This window comes from Rhipicephalus sanguineus, chromosome 5, assembly GCF_013339695.2.
Source record: "Rhipicephalus sanguineus isolate Rsan-2018 chromosome 5, BIME_Rsan_1.4, whole genome shotgun sequence".
NCBI classification, from domain to species: Eukaryota; Metazoa; Arthropoda; class Arachnida; order Ixodida; family Ixodidae; genus Rhipicephalus; species Rhipicephalus sanguineus.
The window spans coordinates 154,747,030-154,766,529 of NC_051180.1; the positions used below are offsets into that span (position 1 = coordinate 154,747,030).

General features: G+C 46.3%; 1 protein-coding gene across 1 annotated transcript in view; it reads right to left on the reverse strand.

Annotated features, from left to right (window-relative positions):
* The window catches only part of LOC119394366 (dTDP-glucose 4,6-dehydratase), a gene marked incomplete in the record, with an annotated part of 46,587 nt that overhangs the window by 11,379 nt on the left and 15,708 nt on the right, over positions 1-19,500 (reverse strand). Inside the window, 5 exon segments of the mRNA XM_037661666.2 lie at positions 11,546-11,631; positions 13,179-13,305; positions 15,129-15,181; positions 15,539-15,692; positions 18,028-18,141. Of these exon segments, the coding sequence (XP_037517594.1) occupies positions 11,546-11,631; positions 13,179-13,305; positions 15,129-15,181; positions 15,539-15,692; positions 18,028-18,141 (534 nt within the window).

A 19,500-nucleotide genomic window follows, 5' to 3' on the forward strand; every position in this document is an offset into this window, starting at 1 on the left:
TCAAAGCGCTAACTCGAAATAAATCATTCACTCATTTCGCCCTCTAGAAAATCGCAAGGTGCTGACACTATTGTCATTTCTTTCATAAGCTTCACTTCAATCAGTCATCCCACGATATCTTCAATATCAGGCCAGCTCGTCATATATCTCGCGACTCGATCACCAACATAAAATTGAACCCATTTTCGCCCGCACTAATCTCTTTTTTCACTCCCCACTTCTCCTCGCCATTCGTGAATGGAATCTTCTTCCTGCTGACATTGTGCGCATTGTGAATCATGACTCATTTGTAACTAGCCTAAAGTCATTTCTAGGACAAAATGGAAGCCAATAGAAAAATTCTATCCTCAATTCACTAGCGCTGATTTTCTATGTTCTTTTCTTTTTCTTTTTTTTACATTGCGTTTTATTTATTCTGTTCCGCTTGTCTATTTAGTGTTGTTCCTATTAGTTTCATGTGATACTGATGATGTTTATTGTTATGAAACTTTACTTTATGATTGTTTTTTTACGTATTATAATACTGTCACACGTAGCTGCTTTTACACCATTCGATGTTTACTTATTCATGTACTCTGATTTCATTGTTCAGTGTGTATTTTATTTATTTGCCACATTAACTGTATCCCCCCCCCCCCTATGTAATGCCTTCTGGGCCCTTAGGGTATCTGAATAAAAAAAAAAAAAAATAGGGCAACATTTTATTCAGTGTTGCAGGCTCGTTACATTGTGTCTTGATTATGCTAATTCATACTGGAAAGCACCTGTGCTGTATGTGTGGAACTAATGTAATCTCAGCATTGGTACCGGCTCATGGGATAAAAATTCCAATGGTTTTCGTGTGTTGTTAAAGAGAGGTCTGAGCATATTCAAGGACCACTGCTGCACAAGGAAAGCTAATTAAATACCCATTGAACATGGAAGACACTTTTTTATATTACTAGGCCTAGACTAACAGGTCCCTGAAACATTTCTTTAAAGACTATGTAAACACTTAGGCTGCAACAAGAGTCAATCATTTGCACCCCAACAATAATTCTGGAGGTTTTTACATGACAAAACCATGATCCGTTTATGAGCCATGCTGTAGTGGGGGACTCTAAAACTTTGACCACCTGGGGTTCTATAATGTGCGTCACATCTACGTACAGTCTAGTGCAAAATTCCAGAGACCATGGGAGCTCATGCCAAATTGCATTGCTGCGCCTTCTGGTAGCTTCACGACTAAGTTCGTGAACGTGCACAGCGCACACGCATCTTTTTCTACCTGCCAGTCTGATCATGCACTCGCTTCAACTGCGTGCACACCGGAACATGGGACAAAGCGCAAGGTGTCACTTCTGCAGTCGTCGTGTAAGCACCCAAGCAGTGATACCGTCAAATCCGCATATATAAAACTTGCAAAAAAAAAGGGAATTAGTTCGATATATCGTATACAAAACTTGCAATACAAAACTCTCAACAAATTTACCATATTTTCAATGTGCAAATTGGCTTCACGGCACTGCTTCACTTCGCAAGGAAGCCGGTTTCACGGCAATACGCAGGGACCTTTTGTAGTTTTTATTTTTCTGCATTGGGGATGCGAGTTATATGCAGGAGAGGGTTATACGCGAAAAACTATGGTGTCGATGTAAACAGTGCTTTAACATCTTCATACTCAGCTGTGCATACTCGTCGGGCACCAGAAGCCCCTAGTCCACCTCTTGGCCTTAATGTCGGCCTTATTTTTCAATATCACACTCGGCATGCTTATTGGGATGCTGTACGCAGCAGCTACGTCCGATTTCTGTCCTCGACGTTCGACTGTGTTGATTATTGCCAGCTTTGCGGAGAACAGCAGGTTCTTTTGTTTCACAAAAACCGTTACATTAATAAAGGTAGTGGAGAATCGCACAGCAGCAAATGGCAACCCCGACGGGCACGATGACGTAGAATCATGACAGAAAGCGCATGACGGCAAGAGGTAGCTTGTATTCGCTCTGCGTGGTGCCCTCCTAATCACACCGCTCACTCTCCCAAATGCATGCAGGAAGGACATCTTCCATGAGGAAGAGCCAACTTCCTACGAGGGAAGGCCAACCTCTTGGTGCGTTTCATGCTGCCTGATGTTCGATGCATTGTGTTCTGGTTATTTTTGTGAGACGTAGCCGTAGATTTTCTTATGAACTGACATTGAAGCATTGTCGTGTTTGAAAATAACTTGATATTGCTGCGGACAGCCATCAAAAGACGATTAGGCGAAGACGACGACGACGATTCGGAGACTGTTGTGTGCCGCTGCCTTGCCCGAGCACTCTCCTGTAAATACACTTGTTTACAGCCTCTAGTCTTCGTCTCTTCACGTAACATTTTGGTGGACGTGCTGGGTACCTCCCTTCGTCACGAAGCTTCGCAGTGGACGCCACCTTGAGCCTTCGAACATGGCTCTGGAAAATGCGCCGACCACTCCGGCTCCAACACCTGCCGCCAACGCGACGTACATCAACGTCACCGCTCCTCGTGACCCTGGTGTTTTCTCTGGCGCCAATGGGCAAGACGTCGACAAGTGGCTCAGCCTTTACGAACGCGTCAGCACAGGTAACCGGTGGGACCCCTACTCTCATGCTTGCCAATGTGCTATTCTACCTCGACGGCACCCCGCGAGTGTGGTATGAGACGCATGATACTGAGCTGACAAGTTGGGATCTCTTCAAAGAGAAGATACGAGAGTTGTTCGGCAACCCTGACGGTCACCAGCTCGCTGCGAAGAAGGCGTTGTCGACCCGCGCGCAGACGTCAACAGAGCCGTACGTCATGTACATCCAAGACGTCTTGGCTCTCTGCCGTGCAGTTGACTCGCACATGACGGAACAGGATAAGGTTGCTCACATTCTCAAGGGTATCGCTGATGATGCGTTCAACCTGCTCGTGTTCAATAACGTGTGCACTGTTGATGCGGTCATCAAAGAATGCCGGCGCCTGGAACTCGCTAAAAGCAAGCGCATTCTTCCGCAGTTTGCTCGCTTGCCTAACACCGCGCCGACGTCGTCCTGTGCCGATGTTCCCCGTTCAACAAGCAACGATGCCAACGTTACCCGAATTGTGCGACGAGAAATTGAAGCTGCTTATCCAGCTACCTGCGAGCCCAGCACCTGCTCTCCCCCTGCAGTTCCGGTTTCGATGATCCAGGCAGTTGTCCGTCAGGAGATTGCAAGCATGGGACTCCACTCTGTCTGCTCCGTAAATCACGTGGACTCTCGGCCGTATCCTCCGACTGCACCCTCTTCACCGACCCAGTTCCAACCACGTTTCCGCAACGCTGAATGGCGCACTGCTGACGACAGGCCCATCTGTTTCATCTGCCACCGGATTGGACACATCTCTCGGCATTGTCGCAATCGCTGGAACTCTCCTGCACAGCACACGTACACTGGCTACAACCGCGCCTATGGCTCTTACCGTCCCTCTACAGCACGTGCCGATCACGCTGCCACTGAATCTGTTGCTCCTAGCCGCCCGTACTCACGCTCACCTTCGCCCCTACGCCGGCAGTCCCGCTCACCCCAGCCTCGTCGCTCCAATTCGCCAAGCTTCAACGCACGCTCCCACCCGGAAAACTAGATGATGCAGCGCCCGGAGGTGCCGCTGCATTGCTCCCTACGCTGCCAAATCCTCTACTGACCCTTTCGACCAATATGAACCTCATTGAAGTCCACATCGACGGTGTTCCTGTTCGTGCTCTAATCGACACGGGAGCCCATTTATCTGTGATGAGCGCTAGTCTTCGGATTCGCCTGAAGAAAGTTCTCACACCAGCCGCGAAGCCAGTTGTCCGTGTCGCCGACGGCGGAACAGCTTGTGCAATTGGCATGTGTACAGCTCGAGTCGACATCGCCGATCGCTCTACCATCGTTGTTTTCACCGTACTCGCCCACTGCCCCCACGACGTCATTCTAGGCTTGGACTTCCTTTCTGCTCATTCGGCGCTCATAGACTGCTCTACCGGTACTCTCCACCTTGACCTTCCTCTTCCAGATCACCCTGCGCCGCCTCCCATTCGCCTAACCGCCGCAGACTTCGTTCGCTTACCACCCACAGCTCTGACCTACGTTGACTTGGTACCATCCTCACCCGTGCCCGACGGGGAGTACATTGCGACTCCTGTCAAGGATGTTCTTCTCTACCAGGGTATTACAGTGCCTCGTTCTGTATTATCTATTACATCCAATCGCACATGTTTGCCAGTGGTCAACTTTGGCTTGACAATGCAAGTGCTGCCACGAGGGATATCCTTGGCACATATCAGCGCCTTCAACGATCCCTCGATAGCATCAGTTACGTTGGAGGATGGTACTACCGAGCACACCGACCACTCGCGGTCCGCCGCATCTATTCTCGACGACCTGAAAAGAATGATTGCGCCAGATCTACCCCAAAGAATGCTGACGACCTCTACCGGGTTCTCTTTTCGTACCGCGATATTTTTGATCTTCATGACCGTCCTTTGGCACAAACTACGACCGTGAAACATCGCATAAATACTGGCGATGCCGCTCCTGTTCATAGGCGTCCGTATCGAGTGTCACACGCAGAGCGTCAAGTGATTCAGGCAGAAATCAAGAAGATGCTCACCAAGAACATCATCGAGCCATCATGCAGCCCATGGGCATCACCCGTTGTCTTAGTGAAAAAGAAAGATGGCTCGTGGCGATTCTGCGTGGACTACCGGCATCTCAACAAAGTAACAAAAAAGGACGTTTACCCCTTACCTCGTATTGACGACGCCCTTGACTGCCTACATGGTGCTCGCTACTTTTCGTCTATTGACCTACGCTCTGGCTATTGGCAGATCGCTGTGGATGATATGGACCGCGAGAAAACCGCTTTTGTCACACCTGATGGTCTTTATCAATTCAAGGTGATGCCATTCGGACTATGTAACGCACCGGCCACATTTGAACGCATGATGGACTCCCTCCTTCAAGGATTCAAGTGGTCCACATGTCTGTGCTACTTGGACGACGTTATTGTGTTCTCCCCCCACTTTCGAGAGTCATCTAGAGCGCCTATCTGCAATCCTGCAAGTTTTTCGCCGAGCCGGTTTGCAACTTAACGCATCGAAGTGCCACTTTGGTCGTCGCCGGATTACCGTACTTGGCCACCTCGTTGATGCCAATGGAGTACAGCCGGACCCAGCCAAAATCCGCGCTGTTACGGATTTCCGATCCCTAAGTGTGTTAAAGATGTACGCAGCTTCATTGGCTTATGCTCGTACTTCCGCCGCTTTGTGAAAAATTTCGCGGTCATAGCACGACCACTTACTGACCTTTTGAAAAAAGAGGTGCCATTTATATGGGGCGACGCCGAAGCTTCCGCGTTCGCTCATTTGATCCGGCTGCTTACAACGCCGCCCGTTCTGGCCCACTTTGATCCTTCTGCGCCGACTGAAGTTCGTACCGACGCCAGTGGGCACGGCATAGGCGCAGTACTAGCCCAACGACAGCACAGTACTGATCGCGTCATCGCCTATGCCAGCAGGCTCCTCACAACTTCGGAGCGCAAACTACTCTATCACGGAACGTGAGTGTCTGGCCCTAGTTTGGGCGGTTGCGAATTCCGCCCATACTTATACGGCCGATCCTTTTCAGTCGTAACGGACCACCACGCGCTCTGCTGGTTGTCCTCACTGAAGGACCCTACCGTACGACTTGGTCGCTGGGCGTTACGCCTTCAAGAATATTCTTATACTGTCATGTACAAGTCTGGTCGCCTGCACATGGACGCCGATTGCTTGTCCCGTTATCCGGTAGACGAGGCCGAAGACACCGACCACGACGCATCCAATGGCATCTTTTCTCTGTCTCCTTTCGAGAACATCGCAGACGAGCAGCAACGCGACCTTTCGCTGCGAGAACTCATCCACCGTCTGCAGACATCGCCCAATGACGCTTCAGTGCGCCACTTCGTTCTTCAGGATGGTGTCCTATACCGTCGTAACTTCCATCCAGACGGGCCGGAACTACTTCTAGTCATACCGAGACAATTACGCCGACCTGTTCTTTTTGAACTTCATGACGCTCCAACTGCAGGACACCTAGGCGTATCGCGCACGTACGACCGCATCCGCCGTCGCTTCTATTGGCCCGGTCTCCTCCGTTCTGTTCGACGCTACGTTTCTGCCTGTGATTCCTGTCAACGTCGCAAAACGCCCCAGATGTTCCCTGCTGGTCATCTCCAACCAATCGACGTTCCCGTAGAGCCGTTCTTCCGTGTTGGACTTGATCTTCTCGGCCCCTTTCCTACGTCATCCACCGGGAACAAATGGGTAGCCGTGGCGACTGATTACGCTACCCGATATGCCATGACACGGGCTCTCCCCACCAGCTGCGCCACCGACGTCGCGGACTTTCTCTTACATGACATCATCTTGCTCCATGGTGCTCCACGACAGCTACTCACTGACCGTGGCCGTAACTTTCTCTCTAAAGTTATCGCCGACATTCTGCGTTCCTCCGCCACTCAGCACAAATTGACCACTTCATACCATCCGCAAACGAATGGTCTCACGGAGCGGTTCAACAGAACCCTCACGGATATGCTGTCGATGTACGTGTCGAATGACCACCATGACTGGGACATTGCTCTCCCTTACGTCACGTTCGCATACAATTCTTCTCGACACGCCACTGCCGGTTTTTTCGCCGTTTATCTATTGTACGGTCGTGAACCCACTCTGCCACTTGATACTGTTCTTCCTTCGGCTGCCACCCCAACTACCGAGTACGCACGTGATGCCATAGCACTTGCCGATCATGCGCGCCAACTTGCCCGTACTCGGCTGACTGCCTCGCAAGATACACAGCGACATTACTACGATGCCCGCCACCGCGACGCACAGTTCTCGCCTGGCGCGCTCGTGCTGCTCTGGTCGCCTTCCCGTCATGTTGGACTTTCGGAGAAGCTCCTGTCTAGATACACAGGACCCTACCGCGTCATCCGCCAAGTAACACCCGTGACCTACGAGATTACTCTGGTCAGTCCTCCTTCACCCTCTGCCGCGGTGTCAAGTGACATCGTGCACGTCAGTCGACTCAAGGCCTACTCCAGTGTATCTGACCCATAACTTTAAAAGCTCCGGGACGGCGCTTTTACCGCCGGGGGTCATGCTGCGGACAGCCATCAAAAGACGATTAGGCGAAGACGACGACGACGATTCGGAGACTGTTGTGTGCCGCTGCCTTGCCCGAGCACCCTCCTGTAAATACACTTGTTTACAGCCTCTAGTCTTCGTCTCTTCACGTAACAATATAAAGGTTAATTTGATCTATCCGAGTTCGAAATAATCAGGTGTGACTATCATGACGCAAATACCTCGCTTATGCAATTGATATCACAACATCAGTGTTCGGCAGTTCCACATTCACTGTAGAAGTGGCACCTCGTGCACTCTCCTACGTTCCAATAGGTGCACATTTGAAGCCAGTGCATGGACAGACTGGCAGGTAGAAGAGGATGTGTGCACTGTGCACACAGATGGAGTCTGCATTGTAAACAAGCGAGCAGCAAGTTGATGGCATTCTTCTGCATAAACAGCCACTTCACAAATAGGTTCAGCTTTGGAAACGTCAGGTCTGTAGGCACGATTGTATCCATGGAGCATGATGGTTCATGTCCATACAGAAGAAAGAAAGGAGAGAAGCTGGTGGATATATAAAAACAAGTCCTCATTGACTCATAAGAGTCAGTGTGGTTTTTCCCCAATTTCATACACTGATAGTTAAACAAGAAGTCTTTGTGCTTTGCTGTTGGCAGTCTTTCTGAGCCTGTTGGACTTGCAGTTAAGTTACGTTGGTGAGATAGTTACGTTGGTGAGATTACCGTAGATCAAACAGCGCTGGAAACAGGACATACACAAAAGAAGGCAGCATGAAGTGTTGACTTTAGTCGGGCAAGGTGGCTTTTATACACTGAGGAATGTGGGATACTCAAGAAACACGAGGAAAAAATAAATAAAGTGATGAAACTCAGAGGTTGATGCATGCCTGATAATTACAACAGTAAGCAATTTCCCTATCAGCACCACATACGGAAAACTTGCGCAAGTTTCTTCACTGCGACGAATTGCCAAGGCCTTGTAAATTTTCCGAATTCATTGAGTTTGTTGCTCTCAATAAGTTCCGAGGATGCGTGAACTTTCATAATTCGGTTTACACCAGCACTCTGTAGTGCAATGCTTTATTAATGTCTATTTTCACTTTGAGTACACTGGCGTGCTCACTAAGTTCACTGTTCCTGTACTGCCCTGATTTAGTTTGCCTTATGTAAGAAAGTCCACACAAAAGTGGCACCTCGTACACCATACTTAGCTTCATGAGCACTTTTGTCAGAATTCTGGTGGTGAAAACTGTCATCACAAAACCAAGCACTGCTCCAAGATGGTTCTTGGCAGTGAAATAAACCATGACACCAGCACGTTTAGCTGCCTCTTTCAACCTGCGCTGAACACCATGGATAAATGAAATGACTGCGAGCTTAGACTCAGTAACATTTTTCGACAGGGTGAACACAGGGCTAAACGAGCAGGAGTGACTCGCCAATGTCAGCACACAAAGTACACTGCATGGCCGAGTCGCAAATTGTGTGCTTTTCTAAGAAGCAAACTGGGACCCACTTTCCGCTCTTGTGCCATTGAGTGCCGAGCTCGTAGTGTGTGCATACACATGGACCTCAGTGATGTCTAGCAGCACGAGATTACCATAACAGCTCTCAGTTACGCGAACAGACTACTGCTTCATATCCGAAGCCAGGCTTCGCTTTGGGGTGTGTACATTTTGAAGCACTTGCGTTGAAATTCAGCAAGTACTTGTACACTGAATGAGCAGAGGCTCCACCGTAAATTTCTGTACTTAACAAGCTGACTGATGTCCAGAAAAAAATAGAAAAAGAGAAAATTTTGTGTAAGGTAGTCTTTTACCTAAAGCTCATACATCACACACATCACCAGAGATATTGAGGACACACATTGTGGGACTAATGGCTAGCATACGATATCGGCAAACTGAATATCCATTCATCACCACAATTCAACTTCCATAGCTGAGACATGTGCCCTATCTATTTTGCAGCAACGGACAACAGCATACTTTGAGCTTTGATATTCCCTTTATAGTGCTTGCAACTTGAAACATTTCACTATCAAGTTCCGTGCAGTGTGTTAGAGGATGGTGGTAAAGCTCAGCACTGTGGAAATTCGTGAAGTGCCTATAAGAGGGCAATTTCTTTGCTCCTTTCCAGACAAAGCTACTTATTGAGGATGCCCATACACTCTGCTGAATGATGCAAACCAAAAAAATAATGTCACCTAGCTGTCAAACTAGCACGCAATGTCCAGGCCATTGAACAGTGTACAAATTCCCGCTTTCCGTTGTGATAAAAGATATGGCTTGATAATGTATGATAGTCCAAACAAAAAAGAAGAGATTACACCTACTTTACACGCATTGGTAGTAATACTCCAGCCACACGGGCACACCGAAGGTCCTTTGAAGCTAAGAGGCATAGAGAATTCAAAGTAACATTAGCTTAAGTGATACATGTTAGTGTTACACGGTTTCTGCTGAAGTTTTTAATAACTGCTATGTACTCTTTGCACTTCTGTCGTTTCGAAATGACAAAAGAAGCATGGGCTCGAAAATGCACGCATTTTTGTTTTCTTCAGGACTAATTTCTCTAAGTCCATTGTAACACAGAAGAACAAGGCGCACATTTTGTAAACATTACTCCTCCAAATACGGAGGTAATGGTTGCAGTGACGGCCACAATGTGCACTGCCATTTTTTGTAGCTGTTGTAGCTTGTTTTTCAATATCAATGCTCCTAAAGATTGGAAAGACAGTAAAGATTGCCCCATGTTGTTTGTGGTTGTGGCGGCGGCTTTCGCCGGGCTGCCAGTCGCGTGGGATTGGAGTCGTTGAGTGATTGCCGTTGAACTCTTTGAACAGCAACGCAGCAAACAGACGAGTCAAAACTAAAGGCACGAAAGAGATGCGAAAAAACGCCTCGATGTGCAGCAGCCGATCACAAAGTCTTAAATGACACCGATTCGCTGCTGCTACAGAGATGGGGCCAGCTGGCTATGCAGTGTTTTAAAGGGGTCGTGAAAAGAAGATGAAGCTGCCTGGTTGTAATTTTCCCTGCTTCAACAAGGATTAGACGTGCTGATTCCGAGATATTTTGGCGCTATATTCAGTATATAATTAATGACGCCCATCTGAAATCGCAGCTTTCTTCGGCTCCTAAGCGACTATGAGGTACTACCAGCTGCCATAGGCACTGAAGTGTGACGTCATGTTCAGGGAAGTTATAAACACAGCGTTAGCTTTCTTTTGCTCTAAAATAATAGATTTATAGGAACCTAGAAAAGAAACAAATAACACAGCAACTTTTGTGCTCTGAGTTGTACACTGTGCAAGTACAGCACTTGATCTGTTTGCTTCCGCTTTCAAGTACATCCGGGCTCCGTCACGTGTGCATTCTTGCCTTCGGTCGCATGGTGCAAGTGTCCCAGTTTTTTCTTTTTTTGTTGCATTAGGTTGTGTTTTACGGCGTGTTTCGGGTGGCTTAGTCCTCGCTATGCCAACCGTGTGCGTCGTCAGACAGTGCCATACAAGTGGAAACAATGTTCGCTTTCACAAGCTGCCGGTATGATGCTACGAACCTCGGCCAACTATGGCTCAGCAAACATCGCTACGTCGCCATGTTTTGTCGACGACAGAGACTTTTCATTGGCTGACTTAAAGTGACATCAGCTGTACAGTTGCGAGGAACGTGAGCTGGGAAATCGTAATTGTGCTTTTATAGTTATTAAATGAACCCGGAAGATGAAACGAGTCCAGGTATAGTATTGAATGGAATGGCCGGGATTCTGAATACACACGTAGTTGAAAATTTTCGGAAAACATATCATGACCCCTTTAAGTGGCGCCTTCATCAGCGCGATCCCCTTCAGCAGCACTGCGTACAATTGTACACAGCAACTTCGGAGGCGCGTCACACACTGGGTGTTTCTTCAAAGGTCATGACACATTCGTGCAAGCTTCCCGAGTAGACAACTAGTGGTCATTTAACTCCATTGCGCTGCGCATTGGTGCAGAGGATCACTTTGCTGGAGACACTACCATGTTCGACGATCGTTCAACGATCGTTCAACCATCGTTCAACGTGTTGTGTTCCAGGACCAACATCAAGAGTATTTTTTCCTTTGCTCAAAACGATTACTACAACCAAAAACACAAACTGTGCATGCCTAATATGCGATTCTTTTTATGCAAGGACTGAAGCTGAATGATTGCAGATTATATTTTTAATTACATGCTAATTAACATTAGTTACTGAAACCCACACAAAACAACACGTTCCTTTATTTTCCTTCTTGGAATGCAATACCGAGTGCCTTGGAATCATGCCATGCGCAATTGACGCATTTGCAGAAAGTGCATCATAATTCGCATCTTAAGGGGATATGTGCTACACTAAATTGGAACTTCGAAAAAGTGCAAACTCACTTTTGCCAGAAGTGAAGCAGCAGTTCCCCAGTAGCTGTGATTAATTGAGAACCTTTCAGAGATGATCTCAGTCACTTTTCCTTGAGCTGCAAAAATAAGAAAGTATGCTTCAAGTCACCGTTGAAGTAAAGTGTCAGCGTAAAAGCGAGACAGCAGCACATGCGTTCAAGTGACGCTAAAGGCAAATATTAAGTCTACGTGATTGTTGTAACAGCGTTCCAGAAACCTTGTAGTGCTTGTTTCCTGCCAAGGAAATGCTTAGTTTGAAAGAAAGCAATGTTTTAGTGGTCCGCATGCTGTGAGCGCAATTCAAACAACCCACCTCCGAGAATGGCCTTCTGTCATAGCCATGCCCGCCATTTACCAAGTTTACTGCCCGACAGCCGGCGCAACGGAGAAGGGGCTTCAGCAGAACACAGCCCGGTGAAAACGGAAATTGCATCGTTCTCAAGGGTAACATCAAGAAGTTATTTTTTGCATGAACGAGACTGAAATGCACTAGCTGTATTTTATTCTGTCTCGTAATGCATTGAAATGTTATTTTCTGTCCTGGGTAGTTTGCGATTAATTGAACTGAGGCCCTACTATATCACCGGGCTTGTGTTTCAGAATGACCCTCTGGTGGTGAAAATTGCGTCCTACATTTAGTACCTCAATTTCTCAATTACTGAAATGCTGCTGTGCATAATAATGATATTTTAGCGTTCTCAAACATTGCCCTTTCACTCTGGTGTAAATTGTTATTTGCCTTCGGTGTCCCTTTAAGCTTGAATCCACTTGAAGTTTGAAGTATCGTATATGCTCAAATATAATGCACACCCAATTTTTTTCGAGTTCAAAATAAAAAGGCAATGAACGCAATGTAACAAGACTTAAAAAAAATTATAATATGCCCCCATGTTGACTATCAGAGAAAAAAAGAAATACAAACATGATTCACCTTCACAGAATGTTAAATTTATCCTGGTTTTATCAGAAAAAAGGTGCACATTAGATTCAAGCAAAGCCCACAACTGTAAGTGGTTTCTGTCGGAAGTGGAATGTGGGTTATGCACAGAGCTGAGATATGCTAACAGGAGTGCACGAGGCTAATGTATATAACGGAAGGTACTGTTCAGCAGCAGCTAAATAACCAGAGCAGGTACACGTCTTGCTTTCAAATAAAAGCTTCCTGCTCACTTCCCTTGGTAAGGGTAATGACACAAAGATTTTCAGTGTTTTTACGTCAAACGAAAGGCCAAGCCCTCAACAGCCTCGAAAATGTACTGCCAAGCGTAAGGGCACCCTGAAAAAGTAATTACAGTATGTTTTTAAAGGCTAGTTTCGGTTTCTACTGTAACCTGACGTCACAACATGGTATGAGCTTCTCGTTACGTGCCTGCGCACGATATCGCGATGTTTCCACGGCTGCTCCGCATGGTGGCTCCATTGGTGACGCGGGTAATGTGTTGTGACGTCGTGGTGCAATTGGTGGTCTCGTCAGAGCAGGACACTACAACGTCTATTCCGAGTGATGAAAGTACATAAACATTTCTAGATCATGTCTCCATCAGAATGCGGCTGGCCTCGCTGTGAATCGAATCCAGAGCATCGTGATCGACATCTGCATGCCTTCATTGTGAGGTCCACTCACTCGTATTCCCCTGGTCGACCACGTTGTAGATGTCTCCAGACTTCCCGTGAAGACACACGTGCCAGATGGCACGGCACAAATCTGATACGTGCACTGTGTCCATCCTGAGATCCTTGGTCCACAAAAGCTGCAAGACGGACAGAAGACCCACCGAGGTTACTAATGGTGAAACAAGCTCTAAAAATATGACATCGATGCAGTGCAGCTGCTGCTACTAAATTTTTAAAAGCAGATGAGGTGCTCAGAGTGAAAAGCAAAGATATGCCTTGCGTCGAAAGGAAACATTTTCTCCTATCAGAAGCAGGAAGTATTATATAACTATAGAAGAAGAGCTAACAAACAATGGCTGAGGCATAAAGAACTCAAGCCATGGGAAACCTCAGTAACAGCTGTTTGGACAATGAGACTTGAATTTGTCAGGGTGTGGTTTTGAGAAGCTCCCTCAATGAAACATTGCACTCACGATAAAAAAATATGCTTTGGAGTTTTATGTACCAAAACCACGATCTGATGATGCATGCTGCAGAAGGGTGCTCCGAATGATTAACGACCCAGGGTTCTTGTTATTGTGCACCTAAATAATGAGTATATTTATAACAGTGTTTTAGCATTCGGTTTCCACTGAATGAAGGCTGCAGCAAACGCTGGCGTGAAATCTGCAACCTTTTACAAAATGTATTAAAACTGTCCAGTTGAGGCATGCTCACATCACGAAAAAATCAAGGAAAGGAAAGCGCCTGCTTGAGAGAAATTTCTGAATTAAATTTCACCCAATACGAAGCTGAACTGCAGCAGGAAACTTGTGCTGTGAGCTTCAATTTGAGCATGGAGCAACTTCTCCAGCACCACACACCGTCTAGTGCACATATATAGTGACTCCACTTAAAACAAACTTTTGGCTACAAAACAAACAGTCCTTTAACAGCCAGTGCATTCTGCAATGAGTCTATGAAATAATGTTCTGGTGGTCCGATACATTCAGTTACTGTGAACAATGAACCATACGATGACACTTGCCTCGAAGAGCTTTGAAGATGATAAGTCACATGATTGTAGTTATATCAAGACTGGTCTTGACAAGCTACTGGTATTCAGTTACTTGATCAGCACTCAATCAATACTTTTTGCTAGATAATGCTAGTGAACACTATTTTTGGAAATTGTGAGTAATCTCTTCAGAATCTCATTGACTTTGGTATCAGTAGCTTTAAGGGTGAGCCAAACTATAAGGAGCTTGATACACCAAGCACACCTTGTACAATGGAAGCGTTTGTACTAGTTGGGCCTGGCTGCAAAGATACAAGCAACAATGTCCCCCAGAGTACAGAGCTTCACGAATGTGAAGCTGACGAAGTTGATCAAGGCTGAAAGCAGGAGTCACTAACGAACACAACACTGACAGATGCGGCGTAGCAAACGAATGTTTCTGAAACAGTATGCCGTGTGTGATTGAGTGCCTATAATTCCAGCAAAACTAAGAGTGCACTATAATCTCCTCCCAAAGTTCTCACAGAGCAACTGACAAATGTTCATGTTTTTCATATTATGGTGGAAATGAGAATGTGGTTTATGTCAATAGAATGGAGTACGATATTACCTGTCTGATGAGACATGAATTTTAGGTTGGCTCACAGAATTGATCAGAAATTGCATCAAGAATTGCAAGAATTGCATGAAGCATATTGGCAAGCTCATTTAACACTAGACCACTTGCAGAGCATTCTCATAGGTGCGCATTAGCACCAGCTAGAATAAATTTTTAGTTTGCTGGACATCCAAGTTTCTTTGAAATGTTTTAGATTTGCTTAGTCACTGCTATGTGCTGATTAGACATGGCATCAACGCAGCAACAAAGTCAGGAAGCTTTCTAAAAGCAGTGTAGGTTTATTATGTAAATGCACAGACAAAATAAGGGTATCTTTAAAAAAAAATGCAGGAAAAAAACTTTACCTTCATCGTTTCCTTCAGGTGCTTGTAGACAGCACCTACTAGAATGCGCGGAACTAAAAGGAAAACGAAAATGACGAGGAAAAACATGCTCAGTGTTTGAGAAGGACCATGACAACAAAAGCATGCAGCAGAAACATTCTTTTTTCCCTCCCAGACAAAATGCATTCCCACAGAAAGAAGGAAAAACCGCAGAAATGCACCAAGTAACGCTGCTCCGTGAACACAGTACGCGCGAGAAAAAGAATGGCACCCGACGTTTAAAGATGAAAGACCGATTAAGTAAAGGGCAAGACAACAGAATGAAAAAGGGCCTGGCAAGTAAGAGCACCATCGACGCCAATTAAAAGTGTTTGACCGTAGCAAATAAAGAAATTTCTTGCAACAAAGTCGTATGCAAGAACCAGCCTTACCGATACCATGCTTGTCGGCAACACCGTAGACAATGGCGGGTCGCAATATTACGTAATCCAGATCTTTCATCTCTTTCAGATCTTCCTCCACTGCTCGCTTTAGCTGAGCTGTAACGGTCCAAGGTTCCAACGAGGAATTTTCTTGCGCTGGCTTCTAAACATGACGACAAAAAGGAAAAAGCAATACAAAAGAGTAAGGGGGTACAGACAGAAAATAGAAATCCCGCATATTTTTCCGCCTTTACAGAACTGCTGTCAGCCTCAGAACTGCAGTGTCATGCAATAACTTGATATCAAGATAAAAATGTGCCAAACGAAGTGTGACTTCAGGGCCTAAAGCTTGTTCACAAACCACCCCTGTCATGAAAGTGTGACCGCTTTCCATCCCAAACTGTGGATGCATGGATTGGGCAAGAGCCACACAATGACGGTGTCTTGCCAAAAAGCCGGATGCGTGCCGCACATAAACCATTCTTTCCTTTGTCGGCCTGTGTTTCTCTGCATTCTAACAGGAGGATAAGCTTGATAAGCTTGTTTCCGTGTTGTCACTTCGGTGAGATTGCACAGCACCTTTAGCCCTTCTCACCTTTTCTCCCTTATTATCCTCTCGCTTAAAATTGCAATGCAGCTTTGACGAGTGTGCCAACCCACAGGCATGACCGCTTCCTTCTCTTGAGAAGACAATATTTTCGGGACTTGGCATAAATGAATATCATATTTTCTAATGTATAACCCACCCCTGCATGTAACCCGCACCACTAACTTCAACCAGTGAAAAATTTAAAAAAAGGTCACCGTGCATTACCCCACCCTTCAGCTATGCAAATCAATTCCACACTGTGAGTGAATTGACCCTCTTACTGTGGTCAAAGATTGTAAAAAACTTTACTTTCACTTAGTTAAATAATTTAAGTCACCAGTGTCACTGCCCCATCCTCACCTACTGCGAGTTTGAGCGGTTGGTGTCACTGACACCTTCACGACATTGCAGTGAAGCCACCTTGCACATCGAAATACGACTTTAGCTCCGAATTTTCTGTATCTGTTATGTGAGATTTACGCAAGAAAGTATGGTACTTGTGTGAATGGCTTAATAGAGACCCTGCTCTTTAAAAGTTTTCAAGAATTCTTGATCGATTTTGATGCAACTTACTAAGTTTACGTATATTTGTGTGGTAATTTCACGTATGCAATTATTGTTTTTTTTAGTACAGCATGCACTTTTTGCAATATCAGACATTTCATGCGCCTTTTTTGAAGCAAGATTTTTCCTAAACTGAGAGAGTTACAAAGTAAATCAGCATATCACAATCTGGAATGAGGACTGTGTGTAGTAAAACAAGAATGGATGTTCCTAAACCTATATCAACAAAAGTTATGCTATGATGCACATTCGCGAGTGAGTCTATGTCAAGCAGGGATTTTGCTTACAGCAATGTGAACCAAAAAGAAAGCTTCACAATAAGAAAAAGCAGTCTGTCCCGGATCAGGCACTGAACAATTTATTTGGGGCAGCTGCTCCACCATTTGAAGCCAAAAAATGGAAGCTAGCAGACTGCAGAGCAAGGCCAAACTAATTAACCACTCAAAGTCCAGGAACAGAGAAATGTGTTCTACAGAAATCTGTAAGGCTGGGAAATTTCATGAAGTGAAAGAACTCATTCGTTCAACATTAGCCCAACACTACAAACATCCAAACTACAAAGCTACGGCTTGAAGCTATGAAGCTTTGGGCATTCGTAGCTCTCAAGCTTTCAGTTTTCCGCAGTTTCAAGCCGCTGTAGTCCTGTAGCTCTGCGCTACTGCCAGGTGGACGACAATGGTTCCCTTTCGTGTCGTGCTGGCAACATGCCATGCTTATACCGTGATAAACATGCTTAGCCCTATGAGGCCAAGAGGCAGGGAGGCAAGAATCAAACAACTGGGCAGGAAGGGTCAAGTTTGGGAGTCTTGTTCCCCAACAATCGGCAATCCTTTTTAATGCGGAACATTCCATGGTAAAGAAAACTGATATTGCACAATCTATTAACATTAAAAAAACCTTCTAGGAAATTCTAGGAATTCTAGGAAACCAGAAAAAGAAAACAGAGTGATGCAAAGTAGGTCGCAGATGGTATATTATAAAAATTTAATCAGGACAACATATACACTACAGGAATAATTAATTTTGAAAAAATTGTACAGTTTTGTGAAGCTTGCCAAATTTACTCACAAAGTGCCAGCAACGACAAATGTTGGCTATAGCCTCTACTAACAATGTAACAATACATGCGCATGATTACACCTCTACTTCACTACATGAAGTGATTCACATGCTGTGCTGGTTCCCACTTGGTGAAATTCACCACAAAATTTGTTTTTCTCCTCCGATCTCTGGTGCCCAAACACTGCTCTTTCATTGTGGCAAGTTATGTGGCCTCCAGCACCAAAACCGCAACAGGGTAGCCAGGGAAAAGTTATTTGCATTAAAGATAAAACGGAACGCTTACCTTCCCCTCGGAGTATATGTAACCAGACGAAATTTCAATGTACCGTTTTGGATGGTGAGCGAGCGCCTCCCTAGCACAATTCCTACTTAGTTTTAAGATTCCTTCTTCATATACCTGCAAGACAATTAATGAAGCAGTTAGTACACAATTTTAGCAAGAAACATACGGGCGACATAACTGAAAGGTCGGGATACAGGCAGTAAGTATTCGTTAAGTTGTATTCACAAACAAACATGATCACGGACAAATCAGTCACATGACGTGACGCGATTCAGATCACTTCACAGCTAACATTCACACGATGGGGTAGAATTCGCATGACAGGGGAGAATTTCACTATTTGTAATCAAAGATCCAACTGTAAATCGGGTATCCGTTGTTTTGCAGATCAGTTCACCCGGACCAAATGTGCGCCGTGGGAATGGGTGACGCATGGTCACGTGATATCGCAACCTGTGGGCTCAGATTGCAATTTGGTTTGTCGTGTAAACACAGCTTTAGTGTCAGCTTCTCATAGTGCCTTTCATATGTTAATAATATCTGGGGTTTTATGTCCCAAAACCATGATATGATTATGAGGTGTGGTGAACTCTAAATACGCCGCGGTGCAGCCGTGGCGCTGCCAGCGGATAGAGAACGACATTCCTTTTTCTCCCTCTGCGCCGTAACAAAGGCACGAAGGAGGCGCGGAGAGGGAGAGAAGGGAAAACCGGTTGGCGGAGAAATAACTAGTTGGTACCGAGACTCTCCACAACACGCCTCGTCTCTGCGTCGCTCACGCGTGCCAACAATGGTGACCCGCAAGTCCCGAACATGGAACACCACGACGCCGTCGCCAGCCCGACAGTAGCTGTGTTAGACGGTGAAGCTTCCTCCCTTTTGGACCAGCGACCGGCACTTTGGTTCGCCCAAGTAGAATCGCAGTTCGCCGCCCGCCGCATCACCGCCGACCACACCAAGTACCACCACGTGGTGGCCAATATTCCACCTGCCACAGCGAGCGAGGTGCGCGACATTCTGCTTGCCCCACCAGCCGAATGATGCCTAAGATAGTGCTCAAAGAGACACTGATTCGCCGTCTCACCCGCTTCGAGCCGGATCGCCTGCAGCAGCTGCTACGCGAGACTCCGAACTGGGCGACCGTCGACCCAGCCAACTGTTGCGCCACATCAGCAACTGGCGGGCTGCACAGCAAGTCTCGACAGTCGCCTGGTGCAGGAGCTTTTCCTTCAAAGACTGCCCGCAACCGTGCGGATAGGCGTCACGGCCTCCGGAAGAGAAGGACGTTTCCAAGATCGCCGAAATGGCTGACCGACTCATGGCCGTCACCACGCCAGCATTTGCCACAGTGCTCGCCGAAGCTTCGCCCTCTCCCGCCTTGCTGGAGATTCGTGAGGAAATTTCCCGCCTCGCCGACACCGTCGCGGCACTACAGTCAAGCGGAAGCCAAAGCACACGGCGGCGTTGCTACAG